General features: G+C 36.8%; 1 protein-coding gene across 2 annotated transcripts in view; it reads left to right on the plus strand.

Moving 5' to 3' along the window:
- The window catches only part of LOC124156217, a 50,713-nt gene extending 45,872 nt beyond the window's left edge, over positions 1-4,841 (plus strand). For both annotated transcript variants that reach the window (XM_046530614.1, XM_046530615.1), the window contains one exon: positions 4,230-4,841. In XM_046530614.1, the coding sequence (XP_046386570.1) occupies positions 4,230-4,448 (219 nt within the window). In that variant the 3' untranslated portion in view covers positions 4,449-4,841. The remainder of the gene's footprint in view (positions 1-4,229) is intronic.
- Positions 4,842-18,466: the final 13,625 nt, after the last annotated feature.

Consider the following 18,466-nt stretch of genomic DNA (forward strand, 5'->3'; position numbering starts at 1 on the left):
GCAGTGGTCCCCCGAGCGCTTTTGGCCGTGGGTAGGCTAACCCTGACACTGGGTCTCTCTTAGCCTCTTTCACGTTCCATTCCTGGCGCCAATGGATTAAACTGGCGGTCGCCAGATTCGAATACCAGAGAAAATTTGAAAATTATCGCGGTGCAGAAAATTGCATTGACATTTTCCAACTTCTCGCCTATTCCAAACGCATGGAGGTGTTTCAGGACGAAAGTTATCGAAATTTTGAACATTCGTGGTGGCAGTAAAATTCATTGGTTCCACTCTATTCTTCACTTTCACAGACCACAGTTTCAATGAATAATGTCTTTACTAACATGATTTGGTTCTGATTATTTTTTTAATCTTCGTTGATGCTCCAGGCAATAGGCGTTAGTTAAAATTATTGCGTAAAAAATGATTGAAATAAGCAGGTGATATTTCGTCATCATGAATACTCTCTATCATTTCCATATTTTGTACCCGCACGTCTTATGCCAATGGTATATGTCATACCAGCTCGTTGCAATAGTTTCCACGCTTGTTCCAACCATAGTTAATCCGCACTTCTGAGCGCCAACATACCATGTCAGCGATTTTGTAAATTAATGCATTACTTCTTTAATCAGGAGTACGAATGTTTCCAAGTTTGCTTTATATCCAATCCTTCAAGTATTTATTTAGGTAAAGTCAGTTTTAATATTCTTATTCATCACCGTTTGCAGTGACTATTATTAGTCACTACTTACCGTCACCCCAATTGAAGCAGATAGTAAAATATAGTCAGAGAAAATTTTCGCAGGGGAGGAAAATCCTCTTCTATGAGGTATGTCCCCATTGGTATGATCGCTACATAATTTTTCGTTAGGCATACTTTTTAGCGCAGAAAATATTGTAGAAAATGTGGTTTTTAAATTTATTCCCAGGCAATATTGACTTTACCAATCTGAATTCACTGATTATATTCCATGTTCCTTAGAAAAACAACTTCTCACCAACCCTCAAGGAATGTGAGCGTTTCACGACGAAGGTAGTCGTAATTTTGAATATTCATGGTGGCAATAAAATTCACTTACTTAAAATATAAAATTGGTAAATTAGTTATAAGTTTGTGTTCTTTTTCCTCCAACGTTTAATTCCTTTATTTAGGCATCCTCATGGCTTAAGTTTGTTCCGATTGTTTTCTATAAAAATACAGCGTGTAAAAGTTTTTGGATACAAACTTAAGCCCCGAGGATGCTCAAATAAATGTGCTAAACGTTGGAGGAAAAATTTTACGAAAGAGGTATCTAATGTACTAAATATCCACGGCATCATCCTGATCACATAATTTCACAAATTGAAGCCAATGAAACGTAATTACTTTTAAGAAAATTTCGGCATTGGGGTTGTTTGCTATCTACGTTTACAATAGTTAATAGCAGATTTTTACATCATTATTGAGAAATAAAGAGGAATTGGTAGTTTTGGTTGACAATAATGTGGTTACTTATGACACACCTTTGTACTCTTATTTTTCTCAGTGGCTTCACTTTGATTTGGTTTTAGGTGGAGGGATGGATCAGATTGAATAGTACAGGACAGATTAGCGAGACGATAGTTTGCTTAGGGATCTGGGGGGTTCTAAACCCCCCTCAAAATGACGCGACTGACTTTTCTTTATGATACTATAATGATTTCCATCTAATTAACCATCGAAAAATATATCATCACAGACTTAATAAATATTACAATTTCAAATTCCTATGGCGCAATTAGTTCTTATAAAACTCTTACCTGAAGCTTGATACGTAATTTAAGAACTCAGGTTTGTTATATTAGATCAGGATAGAATATTCATTGCCTTCGTTTTCACCTATGTCTAACTATATCGCAGTTAAAATACGGGGTCAGAATTTGAAGCACTCTTCTGGTTCTCGCTCTGCCGGTTCACATTTACCGGCGATTTAAAATGCAAATTTTATTGATTTATTGATGGATGCAGGTTCGGCTAAAATCAAAGGAATCCCTACCTTGAATCGCAAATCATATCCTTTCATGACAACGCCGTGCATCCAACTGCTGAAGGCGATTTTCATTTTTCCTGAGTTCACGGCGCTGAATAAAGATTTTTAAACACATATCACCAGTTATATGCAGCTTACCTAGGATGCTCTAAAAGCATATCATTACTTCAAAACCCTATTTGTGAATCGCTCACATTGTTCTCGCATTTTTTCGTAATTATTATGCAATGGTTATGTCAACAGAACTGAGTCTAGAGACTGCAGGATCAGTATAAAATTTGTGACGTGATCATTTGATCACGTAAGGATTGTCGCTTATTCGGGTTTTCTAGTTTCATTAAAGTCCACGTGCCCTGGTTTTTTTAAGCGCGTAATTTTTTCAATGATAAAATACGTCGAGAAATGACTCGACCTACCAAACTGAGAATATCAGCCTGACAAAGCTTGTCTTAGCTGCATGTTCAACAAAATAAGGGTTATCCAAATAATTCACTAAAAGTTTGTGCCAACTTGAGTATTCAATGCTCAATGGTCAGCTGGTGTGGCTAAAGCAAGTGGAGGTGAGGGCAGGGAAAATTTCTCGACACGTGACCTCCTTTTTGTCAATCAGCAAGCAGTAGGCGTGGCCTCAGCCAGTCGCTCTTAGACCTTCGTCGAGCGAACATCGTGAATCTGCTCGTGGAACATTGTTTCCAAACCTCACGCGTTATCCTTGTAAGTGTAGAATTATGCCTTTCACCAGCCTTGCCTCATTCAGCGCGGTAGCTGATAATGCCAAGGGCCTCTGTGAAAGAACATAAATATACATATATCAATGGCTAAGTTCTAACAACACGTATCTCAAAAATAGCAACTTTTCAGGAGAGCAAAAAAACTATTATTTTTTTACCTGTACACTGAAATTAAAAACCAAAAGTTTATGAAACTGAAAAAGAAGCATTCATTTGCAAAGAAAGAGTTGTTTTTTGCTTGTATTTTACTTTTTTAATGTCATCACATTTTTTTAAGATACGTGTTTCAAACCGGCCGAATTTAAGATACGTGTTATTAGTAGTTAGCCATCGATATACTACTACTATAAACTACAGAAACTTTGAGCAAAGCGCTCCCATGGACCGCGAGTTTATGCTCTGTTGCCGGATGTCTTGGATACATCGCGATCTCCGGTAGGCAAAGCATTAGAAGTCATTTGTTGTCCAGAGCATCCGGCAACTCGCGGCCAATCGGAGCGCTTGGCTCAAAGTTTCAGTTTTTAAAAAATTGTGCGTTTTCGTGAACGTCATCAGTAATTTTGGTTCTTACTGGAATCAGCTATCCAGGGTTAAAATTTCGTGATATTATTTTTTTCAACCCTGAATATAGCTTCCCTATTCGTACTGTTCTGCTTATTTCTATCTCATGATCTTGAGGTTTTTGTGGAATACATAATTCGGCCTATTTTTTAGCCTCTATATTCAAGTTCAAACAAAGTCTTCCTTGTATAACTCAGAAGTTTAATTAAAACACACATTATATAAAATAAGCCAAGTATATGAAACAAATAGTGGAGGATTTTTCAAATTTATATTAATTCATGAATCACTGTTAATGTACAAACACCACTTCTGATTGGCAGCGAAGATTTCTCGGGTTTTTACATTGGGTGAGGTCCCCCATCTCTTTCCAAAGTCTTGATGTGCAACTCGCCCATCGTTTTCAAGGATTCAGTATTCAATGATTAGATTCATGAATCCATTAGTAAACATTTCGGGAGGAAGATTGTTGTTTCTCATGAAAAACAAGAATGTCATAATTCCATTGAAAGGAATTTAAATGCTGCTATAGAGTTTTCAAACGAATTAATGTGTAATTTTGAAAGTTAGTATCATACCTAAAGGTGTATAGCTTGTTATTTTTAGAGTGGCATATCTTCTCTACTGCATTAGAGCATTATCATCGGCCAACGCTGTAGAAAATTAAAATTTACGCATCCATTTAAAATCCAATTTTACGCATTATTTGGGTAGCATTATCCGAAGAAAACGTGGTAGGAAAATCATTGTCTTCCGGGATTCAGGATTCAATGATTGGATTCCTGAATCCTTGAGGGCAATGGCGAGTTACTCAACGGAACTTTGCAGGTAGATATGGAGGGCCTTATCCGGTAGTAAACCCAAGCAATCTTCGCTGCCATTGTTCGCCGGGAAAAAAAGACATAGCACTAATTCTGATTTATCTCTCGATTTTTTTCTTAAGGTGTTGCAAGACGTGTCGCTGGTCGTGGAGTCTGATCCGGGCTCCGCGCTTTTCGAAGCCACGGTGCGGCTGACCTCGTCGGGGAGCGAGCCCGGCGTGGGCAACACGTCCTACTGGATGAACGTGGTGGGGACGATCAGCCGAATCAACAGATACGGCGACCAGAGTGTCTGCGTGGACGAGTTCCACATGAAACTGTACTGCTATTGTGGCTCCTGAGACCGCCGGGGAACTAGAGAAGACAAGAGAAGAGCGCAAATTCCTCGTGCGCAATGTTCCAGGAGGGGCGTCGAAGTGTGCGCCCTTTCTCGCCTTCAACTTTTTTTTTACAGACGCGAGTTTTTTCCCGCGAGCAAAGTGTGTGTGTGCGTGTTTGTTTTCGATGTGATCGGAAGGAAAGTTTTTTGTTGATGCGTTTTGTTTTTATTTATGACAAGTTATTATTTTATTTTCTTGTGATAACGAATTCAGAGAAACAAGTAAACCAAAGGCAAGAAGAAATGCTCACTTGTAATGAGAAGCTTGCTAATTACAATGTTTAAGCGTCGTTGAGTTTATATTTTATAAAAATGAGGATGTTTGAAAAAAAAATAAAAAGATTTTGTGCATTGAGTACGAAATAATTGTTTATGATACAACTTCTACCACTACCTTTATAAAGTAGCGCTAAATTTTTCAGGGGAACGTTGTTGTTTCCAACGACAAATAAGAACTTCATGACTAAAGTTATGGGTATTTAAATGTTACAATCGAATCTTATAAACAAAGAAATTTATAATTTCTCGCTGTCCGTATTTCACCTTATGGCGAAAACGAAATGTAGCAAAACATTTTTAGAGTGATATAGTATCTTCATTAATGCATTAAGTCGTAATCATCGGCAAACGCTACGGAAAATTAAATTTTTTCCACATACCTCAGCGAAATACATTTTTACGCGATATTTGAGTACCATTATCCGAAGAAAATTACGTAATAAAAATAGGTTAAGACAATGGAATCACGACAGAGTTTCAATGCGAAACAGGTACGAAACCTCAATACTATGACCCTACGCTTTTCATAAAGAGCAAATAGAATCATGGGGTCTTAGCTCTTTATGAGAGGTGTTTAAGATTTGAAGCTATTTCGCAGAGAAATTATAACACGATTCCATTTCTGAGAATTACCCCAGCAGTTTCTGTTGCTCGCCAAGTATCTGGGTTTAAGGACACTCATAGAGCCCTATAGCCTGTGCTCCACACCCTTCCTCACCTAACGAGCCGAAACTAGCCGTGCGTGACTACAAGGAGCCCTCATAGTCGGTACACACGACAACAAGACAGTTAGGGTGATTGAAGTCCCACGATCTGTGAAAGCAGCCGACAAACCCATAACCTTCGCCATGCGATTCGGGGAACTGCCTTCTCCCTCACTTCTCCGTTCGCTCTGCCTTCCCCCTCAGTTCACGCCTGCGCGTGTATCGGAATCCGGAGAGCATAATAGGATGGTCTTCTATTACTTTTTTTATTGCCTAAATCGAAAGATTATTACTCCTGGAGTACGTATTTCACGCTGTTAGATTTTTGAATGACGATATCTATTTTTCGCGATTAAATGAAAAGTGAAAATTTTCAATCGCGCGAAAACGCGACGGCTAAGTAGTATTCTGGGAAAAGTCCGTGTGGCGTTTTTCTGTTTCTAGCTGTCGCCCTGTGAGGTGACCTTGGGGCGAGGCTTTGGGCCCTGATACGATGCAGGCTGCCAGCAGGTAGTAGAGTAACCTGCTAGCAGGTAGGGCTTGGCTTAAATAAGGATTATTATTACCCTATCACACGAAGGAAACTTTCCGACCTTAGGCAGTTTTAATAAGTGATTATTAAGACATGTTTCCCCGAGCTCTGTGCCTCATGCATGCATTGGTAATCCGAGACGATGTAAAACTCCTATCTACTCGTATAGAAACTAGGTCCCTGTGACGTCACGTGGAGTGGCATTACATGGGCGCAAATCTGGCCTTTTTCAAATTCGGTTAAAATTGACCATTGCCATTCGTCTAAACTGGAATTTCTAAAACCAAATAATTAGTATATTATGAATACACTAATGGTGGGTAAGGAATTGTAATCAATGCATTTCGTTTTCCCTGATGAAGGAAACTACCCTATTGTTCCGGTGCTTGTTTTGGTGTTACGTGCATACTCGTAGTACAAGCGGTTCACTAAAATCCCTTCAGCGAGAGCATGAACCGGTATCCGCGAAGGCTATACGCGCTTACATAATAGGCCGGAACGGATTCAGCATAAAAGTTTTTGCGGGTTGTCATGACCTGGGTCCGGGGATTATAGAATACCCCCGGGGAGATTGGGTACATATTCTTCTGTGAAAATGTTTTTCAAATACCAATTTTTTAATGAATTTTGGAGCCTAAAATTTCATTTTTATCCTTAACAACAGATGAAATTCGTTTGAGGGCACCAAAAATTTGTTTTATCCTAATGAAAATTAATACTTTTTGAAAATAATAATAAAAATTTGGGGGAGGGTCATGACCCCTGTGGCCCCCTCCTCCTAAATGCGCTACTGTTACTGATAACGCATACCTTCCGCCAGACCGGTTTTATTTTGTAACGGATTACTCGCTTAAAGCTTAAGCTCTATGCCTCTCACCTTGAAATTCCCAGGGTATGTTCCCTAGTCAACATGTGAATTCGTCTCAAATTTGAAAGTTTCATCTCCGAATTTTCTCTGATGCAAACGCTTTATTTTTAAGAAACAAGAACAAGTTGGCATAGGTCGACTCCATATATTCTCAAAATTTTACGTTGATATCATTAGATTTTAACGAGGAACAAGTCACCGAAAGAGAACAAATGTGACTGGTCGGCAGGAGGGTTTCCGTCCTCCTAATCCACGAACTGATGGTGTGTAGCAGTGGCGCCGACTCAATGGGGCCTGAGGGGGCCCGAGCCCCCCCAAACATTCGTTTCAGATGTGAGGAAAAAAAGTGACAGGCTTGTCGTTTTTCCCCGGAGTGTCCAGATATCGAGACTCGAGTGATCAGGGTTCTAATGTTGATCATATGACTCTTCTAAAATGCTTAAAAAACTTAAAATTCACTACTTCTGAAATTTACCGTGGCAAGGTCCCCGGTTTGGGCCCCCCCAATATTTTTTGTAAGTCGGCGTCCCTGGTGTGAAGCGACGTTAAAATCCAGACAGGTAAGTCAAATCTTCCTTTTACCCATGAGAATTCGTCCATATTTAATTTACGTCACTTTCTTTAGAACTTCCCTCGGTTCTTTTCACTTGTCATTCGCTTCCATATTTACTCGGAACGCGGATACAGAGCATTATTGAATCCATGCCGTATGTTCCCCGCCCCGTGTAGGTTTGACACACTCTGGTTCCAAATTTGCTGCTTGAAAACATCTGCTGCCACCTGCCAGCGGTTCCGAGACTTCTTTTTCTTCAACGGGCACCCAATTGGAAATTTGCAGAACTGGAGCACATGAGACATAGCAGGTCTGGTATGTTTACTTTTCTGCATTGTATTTTCTTCCTGGGCCTCTTATCGCGCTCGATGCGTCGGACTTCCTGAATTTACTCCTTATCAATACGCCGAAAAATCCAGGATTTCCTTCACTCGGCCATCAAAACTAATTTCCATTTCAGCGATATATGTACTTCCTTTCTTCTCCATTCCAGGTCGTAAAACCAGGAGAAGTGATCTACTACACTTAACTTAATTTCATATTTCACTTTCCCGGCGATCCCTTTTTAATGTAATACTTCCTTATGCAGAGGTGTAACTAGGCATAAGCTTTGGGGTGGGGGGGCTGGGGGAGCCTGAGAGGGCGACCCCCCCCCCCTCCTGGTAACAAAGTGTCCGGAAAATTTTTGAAAAATGACATATCTGGAAATACATTATGTATCATTTTGTCACTTAAAATCTAACTTGAAGCAGATGCAGTTATTACATGTCAAAACTAGACAATACTTTAAAATATTTTTTTATATTTCTCTGAGTCTTTGGGGGAGTCTATCCCCCTCATCCCCCCCATAGTTACGTCACTATTCTTATGTGATAAGAAAGGCACTTGAACTCAGGTTAAAATAATATTAGGTTGGCATAATTTTTATCTCATAAGAGCTGATAATCCTAAAACTGGAGATATTTTAAAATTATTTGCACTATATGTATACATTTACTTGCATGAATACATTTCTTGAGCAAGTGTCGCAATATCTAGGGACAAGAGAAGCTGTTCTTGTTATGGACTATGCTAGTTGGCATAAGCCAAAAACTGTTGTCTCGTAGACACCCGGAAAATGGAAAGAACGACGAATAAGTCAAAAAATTTTCAGATACTTAAAAAAATTGAGATTATATACCTACCTCAATATTCACCTGAATTCAATCCTGTAAAGAGGCTATGGTTATACATAAAACAGAAAATTTTGCGTAGAAAATATACGATACTACTGATTTGCTTCAGAGAATTACATGCGCATTCCTTAAGTCTCTTGCTACGTCTACCCTTTAATAACTCAGCTCTGTTTCCTATTTGACTCCACCGCAATGAGAATTGGTATAAATACCAAAAAAAATTTATTATTTAAGTTATGAGCAATTATAATGAAGTTATAATTATCAACAATTACTGCTTTTGGTTGAAAATAACTATTGCCTAAATTGGCAACATTGAGGTTATTGATGTTCTTTTGTAATTTAATTTAAATTGAATGTTTAACTGGCGGAGAAATAATTCAATGCTGAATATTTTAAGCACTAAACTTTGAACTTTTTACATATTTATTTCCCTCTATGAAAATTTCTTCTGTAGGAAAGATAACTACAATATTATCTACTTCAGCTGAACTTTAGTCGGCAGATAAGTGTGGGAGACAGCGGGGGGGGAGGTCCAGGAGGTCCGGACCCCCTTTTCCCCCCTCCTCCCCAGAAATGTAAAAACACAATTAATTTGCAGAAAATTTTGCTCTGGTCTTCCACCGGTTGATGTCATCCATGTCTCCCTACGTTTCGAGCAGCGACTTGCTGATCATCCTCAGGCGATCTGCCGAATAATTCCTATAATTCGGTAGATCCCCCCCTGAGGATGCTCAGCAAGTCGTTGCTCGAAACGTATGGAGACATGGACGGCATCAGCCGGTGGAAAACCCGAGAAACTTTTCTGCAACTGATACGCCGGGAAAACCTAAGATCATATATCACACAATTAATCTGCGTCACAAAAAAAAACAAAATACTGAAAAATCATGAGCTCACAAAGGATTTCTTTGAAAATTGAAGTTTTTTCGATTACTAAAAGTGTTAAAATGAGCTTAAAACACTCTAATTAGTGCCCTGTTTTTACAAATTTTCCCTTTTGGTTTTGGACCCCTCCCCCCCCGAAAAAAATTCCTGGCTACCCCACTGGTGGGAGATAATTGGTCCTTAAATTAATTCGCTTCGATGACACCTGTATCACACTCGTATGTTTTCGATTGATTTGACATCGGAGCTGTAAATCACTGTTTCCTTTATCGGCCCTCCACTTTACCACTCCACCACCAATCACCATTTCACATCCCGCATCAAAAACTTTTGTCACCTTCGCAATAGGACTTGCTTCACCTCCATAGTTTTCGTTTTTCAGAAAACGACTGTTATTATTTCTTTTTATGCATTTGTTATGTAGTTTATCATTGATTTAATTATTAATTGTGCACTCAAAAAGGCCGAACCTATTTAAGCAATCTTTTGGCCAAGAGTAAAGAAGTCGCTTTATACTCGAATGAACGTTTTTTAGAACGTTACATACCTGATTCTTGTATCATTTTTCATTATTAAATAAGTGGATTCCGGATTTTCAAAAATATAAACATAAAATCATGGTTTGATTAAAACATGTGATTGATTAACGGTATATCCTGTGGATGATTCATTGTTATGGAAGCCATGACCCGCCTTCTTCAGTATGACCCTTGCAATAGGAAAACTCCAGGTCACCACGTGCGTAAGACAGTTATCTTTTACTTCTGAATACGGAAAATTTATATATAGATTGGACGACTTGAAAATGAATCAAGACGTCTTATAGTAAATCAAATCTCCAACCCTTTCAATTGATTTCAAAGTCGATGATGACAGTACCTTCACTGTTTTTATTTGGTTTCGTTTCGATTTTCCTGGCTGAAAAAATTATATCCTTTTATTTGTCTTTTATTGAAATATTCATCAGTTTTGGTTGAAACAATTTTAAGACTGGGGCTCATATTTCCGCTATCTTAATGAAAATCCAGGTGATAGAATTCAAAAAAACATGGCTATTTATTTTCGATAATAATACTCCTCATACTTTTCCTATAAACGCGCTGTGCCAGATTTTTTCAGCAGCAAGGAAAGTACTGGTGATTGATATGCAGCTGAATGAGACCACGTCACAGTGGAAGTTAGACTCTTCAGGCGGCTTCTTCATTTAATTTTTACTCATCTCCTACCTTTCCACAACCAATATAAGTATTAAATTACGCTAGTTGATGGTTGAATCCATATGTGGGACCTCATAAATCATCTTACGAATCATGGAGGCATGTATAATTTTTTTAAGTAGTTCGTGTTTCGTTTCCACTCAATATCTCCCGGAAAGTAAATTAAACTGAAGTGACCCTATTTTATTGCAGTGAATACAAAATCCATGGAATTAATTTATTACGTTCGTCCGATACTCACCAAAGTTGCATCTGAAAAATCATCAATCCAAATGCTACGCATAAATTCAGCTAAATCCCATGATGTACATAAACTAATCAAATATAAATGGCTACCGCAGTACTATCCAGTAAAAAATTAGGGAGATCAATTTTTGGCGCATAATTTCACTGGACGTCCGGGTAATTTTCAGCACATCTAGAATGCTTTGAAATGCAAACTTAGCCAGTCAATTTGGATTAAAAATCATACCAGTTATTTGTGAAGTCATATCTGCACTTTAATCCAACAAATACGTCAATATTGCTAATAGCAAAGTATTTTTATGTCATGGACATAACAAAGTTCTATTCAGAGGCTTTGATGTACATTCGATGCCTTATAGCATAATTTTTTTATTGAAAGTAATAAATGGTGGCCTAATACGTTAACAGCAATCAATACAGCTCATGCAGTACCCATTTGCATTTTTAATATTTTCCATCTGTTTTAACCTTTTTTTAGTGCTGATTAACCATTGCTGGAATTACATCACAACTATAACAAACTACATCATACCTGTTAACATTTCCTGCCTCCACACTCTTGTACGATTTAGATCTCCTGATATTGCATATTGCGATGCATTGCAGTCGTTTTGTTCACGGTAACAGTCCACTTAATGTTCGTGCATCCACTTACACCCTTACTGTTTACGAACCGTAACCACAGAGCCACATTAATTTCATAAATTCGGAGTTACTAAAACGGATGAGAGGACCACACTTGAGTGCGATGCAATCATTGATACGCAGATTAGATATGAAAGAGCATATTTTAACTGTGTACATGATATTGTACTCATCCATCCTAAAATTTCAGTGGATAACTTCAGCCGGAGCTTTGAACGGGAAAGAAATAGTAGAAACATCAATTGCCTTAACTTTTCCGGGTTGTGCGTAACATTTTTGCCTTTTTTTCTCGCATCATTTATTAAAAATTGTGTCAATTAACCAGGCGTATACAAAATGAGTTAACTGTTTGGCATGTATTATTTTATTTTCTGTATTTATTATTTTATGCATTACCTTTGCTTGTAGTTTTTTTATAATTTCAGTCGATGAAATAAGTATTATCACTTCATATTCATATTTACTTTAGAATCTTATCGGTCGTAAACGTGATAAATTTTTACTGCCTTAGATGGCAATGCATACGAGAACTTTTAAGCTGAACATAAAAATCCGTAATTCTTTACATTTTGACTAACTAAATCAAGGCAGAAAAAAATTGCAGGGTGAAAAAGTTGCTATCTATAGGCCACTGCTTGCAGTCGTTTTTCCTGTTTATTCCCATGAGTACGTTTCATATTTTTTACAACATGCCTACAAATACTTTCGTGCAGCTAGTTTATAATCTTTCAGAAATATCTAATGGGATATTTCCCATGGCTTTAAGCCTCAAGAAAAGAAATATTTCGATTTGGAACCTTTGGGTAGCTGTTTGTTAGTGGACAATAGTAATAGAAACCGTTGACCTTAACGCAAGTTATAGAACAAAATGTTGTGCGAGGCGCTGTTGTACCTCAATAAAAAATATTTTGAGCATTTTGTAACTAAAATTTATTTCCAAGCGAAAATTATCCGTTTTATTTGTTATTAGATACAATTTTTCCAACAAAACTGTCGAAGTTATCAATAACAGGCACTTTGTTACTTGTATCTTGTTATTTTGTATCTTGTTGTTGATAACATGAAGCCCTTCCACCACGTACAACCTTCAAGTTTCGATTAAAAATTGTCGAAACTACCTACCGTGAATCCTGATTTATCCTGGCTATTTTATCGAGCTTAACCTTAAGTAAAGACATAATAATTTTCTTTTTCTTGTTCATATGGTTTTTTAGTAAAAAATGTTTTTGTGCTTCAGGATATGCCTCTTTGGAGTTTTGAGTGAGTTAAATCCCGTATGCATCTCACCCTAATTTCTTGCTTCAAGACCCATCATACCGACATACCTCTTTCATTAAATTCGCAGTAATTTCGTATTTTCTTGTGCCCATTTTGAAGCTTACAGGGCCGCTTGACTATTATGAAAAGTTTATACCGAATATTCTGTGAATATCTTAACATGGGCAATAATTGAATGATAATATTAAAAAAATGTATTTATACCAAGAGGAAAACATGTAACAACTCTCGAAAATAGAAGTAGGCTGTTTAAAAAAATCGTTATCTCCCAATCTAAATCAAAAATAAAATCATTCGCCTTGGCATTTTTATCTGTGGAATTTTCTCAACGTTTGGGCTTTTCTGGTTAAGTTATAACCGTGGCTAGTCCCGGACCACTTGAATTAAGTGAAAACTATATGAAATATTTGTCTATTTAATTTTCAAATTCTTTCACATTCGACGATAAACAAAAATTGTTGAACGAGGCCATTCGTTTCATCGAGTGCCAAGGATGGCATTGGCCAAGGAATTGTGAAATAATTACGGGTTATGTCTCTAAGCCTTGATTTGAGACTTACGCGTTGAAAACTCCAGCCACTCCTCCCCAGCCTATTACCACCAGCACGACCCAGCCTTTTGAATGCGCAATCTGACCTTCAACTTCTTAGTCGGCAAATTCCACACCGTATGCTCTGAAATATGCCGTTGACGAAATGGACCTTGTTAACGGTGGCTATGAATAGAATATATCAAGTCCTTATGGCCATGTTATATTGAGAATTAATTCTTCACCTGACTTTACTCCGAATTAAAAATTTATTTCCTCGATCAAAACTCCTTAAAGACTCATATAGTTTTTTTTAAATATTGATAAATTATAATATGACAAGTTATTTGTAAATGTTTATAAGACTGGGTCGAATTTCTTTATGAAGCCATCAATATCTTGTCTTTATCCCGTATTTACGCCGCAAAGCAGTTTCTCAAAATGGCAGTGAAATATAATGAGAGCATGGCCAATGAAGGCATCCTCCAAAATTTATGCAATATAATCGCTTAGCTAAGCCATCACCGCTTTTTCTTCGAGAGAGTTTGTTTTATGTGCTTCAACTATATTCTTTCACAGGATTTCAGATTTCAAATTTACAGAAAATTATTTAAAACCACATCAAAATAAGTAATTGAATTCGGGGGAGGTCGCAATCACGCGATTGTGAATTGGGCACTGCGCTCTCACCCACTTGTACCTTTTCACTGAAGAGAGAATTCCATCCCTTTGTGATGATTGCGACTCTCCCATCACTGTGTGATCTCTCCTAACAGAGTGCGGAAAATACAGTTCTGTGCGCCATCGGCTGAACATCGGGGGAGACCTTGGGCACATCCTAGGAGACGACCCTGATAGTGCCAGCCGAGCAATAAAATTTTTAATAGAGACCGGACTATTTAACAGCGTTTAAATCCCAAATTTTTTAGCATCTGACGACTTCTTTTATTTAATTTTTTAATGCACTTTTTTTTATTTTTTATGTGCCTTTTACAACTTTTGACTTTATAGTTTGTCAGTGGTGCAAATGACCTTAGTTGTCGAGGCACCCTTAAAACAATAATACTACTACTTGAATTCGGGCGGCCTTATTTGTAAGGAACACAGTATAATAATGATGCACAGATATGAAATGTATACATTCACTGTGAGAAAATTCCACGCAGGAAAAATCACTTGCCTCAACCAGGATGGAACATCAGGGTGACTCTTTTAAGGCAAGCAACTTCAAAAGAATATTTAGGAATTTAATTATTTCTTAGAATATCATTAGTATTTTCAGATTCCTCTAATTTTTTACTCTCTGAAATTGCGAATGAAAGACTCTCCGATATGCAATGAATTATGCTATGTTTGTCAATGAAAATCAGTAAATTTTTCGTGGAAAAATATTTATTCTTACTGTTGATATGTTTCTCTACTGGAAGATTGTATGAAGAACACTCTTTGGACTGCAAAATAATTCCGTGGAATTAATGAAGAATGTATTTTATTATGACCACGTTATCATGCTCGCTTTCTTGTTTGCCCTTCTGGGAAAACTTTTGCAACTCAAATTTCGACAACTTCCTGATTAACTGGAGTGCTAATATTTTCAGGATAGCTCAGGACTGGATGACAATGCAATGGTCTAACCGTTATAACTGTTTTACCACGATTGGAAGAGTACCTCGAGTAATATTCAGGAGTAAAAATGAAATATGGAGTTCTAAAAATAGTCACTTAAATTCAATGGAGGCGCTGCAATCATAATAGGCGCGATAAAATAACTGTTTGTAAAGCGTGAAATATTTTTGTATTTTGTTTTTGCTGTCCTTTTTAAAGAGGACTGCCATTAACCATTCCTCTTGTGGCTTTCCCTGATAATTGCATATTGCTACGTAGAATTTTCGACTTCGCATATAACGTCTGCCGTCTCTGTGTTCCAATCAACAATTGAACAAACAAACGTTTGATACAAAGCTATTTCAAATTGAAGAAAGAAGTTAACAAATTGAATTTAGAGATGAAAAGATATACAAAATAAAAGAGAAAGTGAGGAACTGTATAATAATACAGCGAGTTAAGACATCACACAAGATAAGCAGTTTAATAAGACTCCATCACAAAACTTATGAAAGCTCTTGATGAAACTGTTGCATTAGATCTTAATATCTTTTGTCGATTTAAAATAAAGGGAATTAAATGACTGCAGAAATAAATGGGTAAAATAATTGAAGTGCAAAAAATACAGTGAAGTGAACGAAAAAAAAGAGAAAGTGAGGAACAGCATAATTATAGTGTTTTAATACGTCACTTTCAGGACATCAGGACAAGGCAGGTTAGCAAGATGAATAATATAAATTTAATTAGAATATTTTATCACATTAGCGCTCTCAGGGAAATATTTAAAGTGCTTGTATCATTTAAAGATCATCCGTTCTTGCTAATTGAAATTCTAATAATCGTTATCGCTGTCGGATAGGTATAAAAGATCAATATTTGAGACAACCACTAATTGTAAGTGGATGTACTTAAAAATTTAAATCGATTGCAAAATTCCTCTCCAACGAAAATAAAATGTATAAAATTTTATTGTATTATTAAAAAAAACATTTTAACCACGTTTTTTAACAAGAGGAAAATAACTGCCTACGGTCGGGCCCCTTAAATTATCTAAAATTTCAAATATGATTGAAGAGAAAGTAAAATAGGTTTTGGAAGATTATTTCAGATATCAAAAACGAAAAACGTGGTGCGCTTGTAAAAATACATTCGCTTTCGCTACTAGACAAACCGATGTGTTGACCAGCAATTTTTTATTTTATAATTTCACATGCGCACCACGCTTTTCGTTTTTGATGTCTGTAATGCTCTTTTCTAAAACTCATTTTACTTTATTTTTAATCATATTTGAAATTTTCAATAATTTAAGGGGCCGTAGGCAGTTATTTTCTCCTTTTCAACAAAACTTAGTTTTAAAAAATAATATATTTATACTTTAATATTAGATAACTTTTAGATGTCACACAGGATAAAATAGCCCTTTTTTGCTTTTGAAAATCATTCTCGATATTTCACGCCAACTTAGAAATACGATTAATGTCATTTATTTCTGAGCGTCCCCCAAGAAAGAGAAACAATCGGCAGATTACGAGTAATTCAATCTCCGCGCCACGCTATTGTCTTTTTTTTTCTCGTTTTGATCCCCTGACCGCGCTTACGCGTGCGGTCACGCCACATTTTCGGGAAAATAATCCATCGTCTCCCAGAAAAATTCAGAATTCCTCGAATTGTAGTAACGCAAGCAAGAAATATGCCCCCTTTAGTTGCCTAATCTAATCTCAGAGATATTGTGGATCAAGTAACGTATTGTGCGAGCTTTATCAGACTTTTATCTCTTTCTTGCAATTCCCCAGTTTTACATGCAATGACTCAGAATTTAGTGTTTTGCGTCTGCTAATTTGACATTCAGACGAAAATATCAGGATGTAAGACCTCGTCGACAAAATTAATTATAACTTAGACACACAAAAATTCTTTGATGCCAAATTCTAAATGTTTCCTAACCTTTTCATGATAAATACACATTCCTCCCTTAAATATTTTGGGTTTGATTGTTGTTGTCACCATATACTTCGATCGACCTTTACAAAAATTAAATTTTATCGTTAATCTATATTAAATGTGTCATGTCAAAAGCAAGTAACTCATAAGTGTATATGATAGTGGTGAGAGAGATATCATAGAATTTGCACGAATATTTTCTTCGGTATATCTTATTTCTTTCTTACAATAATTTGTTCGACAAGCTGTGCTGTTTTCGGAGTTTCTTCAAAGGAGCATATTTGAAGAAGAGTTCAACTAGATTGGGAATAATAATTTAGCTTGACTACATTTGCTGTGGGTGGGAATGCGATATAGCCAAACTTCATAACGCTTTCAACTACTCATTTTTCCTACGAATAATTTGCTAAACGCGTCATCGCTCTTGACCGCAGCAATCAGATCACCGGTGAAGTCATTACAGCCGCTTTCAAGCTTCGACGATGGGACATGCATTGCATGAGCCATAATAATCAATGATTGCATGCGCAAAGCAATATCGCAACAGAAACAGGCGGTTCATTACGTTTTTTTGCTTGGCCTCCCACCTGGCCGTTACATGCGCTCGGCAGCGTCATAATTGTGAAAAGGTCATTTAAGGCCCGCAAAGTTATTGCCAGCCCAAATTTCACGTGATCTCTCTCACCTCGTGCTTCGTATACACTTAAAAGTAATTGCTTCGGCCACGGCCGACTACACATAAAGTCACGATATAGTTTTTATTTTTTCAAATATTGTTCCATGAATACGGTAATAGAAATAATCATATCCGAATATTTTAAAATGAGAAATAAACAGTTAATGAGAAATAAAAATGAGAAATAAACTTTAAGTCCTGAAAATCCGTTTTCATTCATTAAATTTCTCATATTTTCACCGTTATTCCACATGTATGAACGTCGTAACATACATTTAAATCATCGTATTTGTATTTAGAAATGCAAATAATTTAATTAATTAAGCTTTTAGCTTCAGGTTTGAGCTAGGGTTGGCAAATAACTGACTGAATAATTAAATTTACTCAATGGGAAGCGGTAACGTTCTGTGAAAAGGATGGGTCAATATTTACCAAGAATCCTTTGATATCGCAAGTTTTTGTTCTAATTATGCGAAGAGAATTTAGGAGTAGAAACTTCAAGAATGCTGAAAATTGGAAACCATTAAATTGGATGTACAAAATCAATTTGATAAACCAAAATAATATGTGATAATTGGATGAGGACAATTATAAATTAAAATGCTGTACCCCTTGTGAGAGAATCATTAACGACCATATTTCCGACACATTGCGCTAAATTTCTCGTAATTATTTCATTATGCAGAGCTGAAAAAGAGGTTAAGAGAATCCTATTTTTTCATTTAGAGTAGAGGCATACTAAATCCCTCGATGTATCTTTAGAATTTAAACCCAATGAAAGCACATTTAAAGGCACTTTCGATTGGCTACGACGACTTTGAGTATTTTCTTAAATGTACCATCT

The sequence above is a fragment of the Ischnura elegans genome, chromosome 3 (assembly GCF_921293095.1).
Source record: "Ischnura elegans chromosome 3, ioIscEleg1.1, whole genome shotgun sequence".
In the NCBI taxonomy this organism is placed as follows: domain Eukaryota; kingdom Metazoa; phylum Arthropoda; class Insecta; order Odonata; family Coenagrionidae; genus Ischnura; species Ischnura elegans.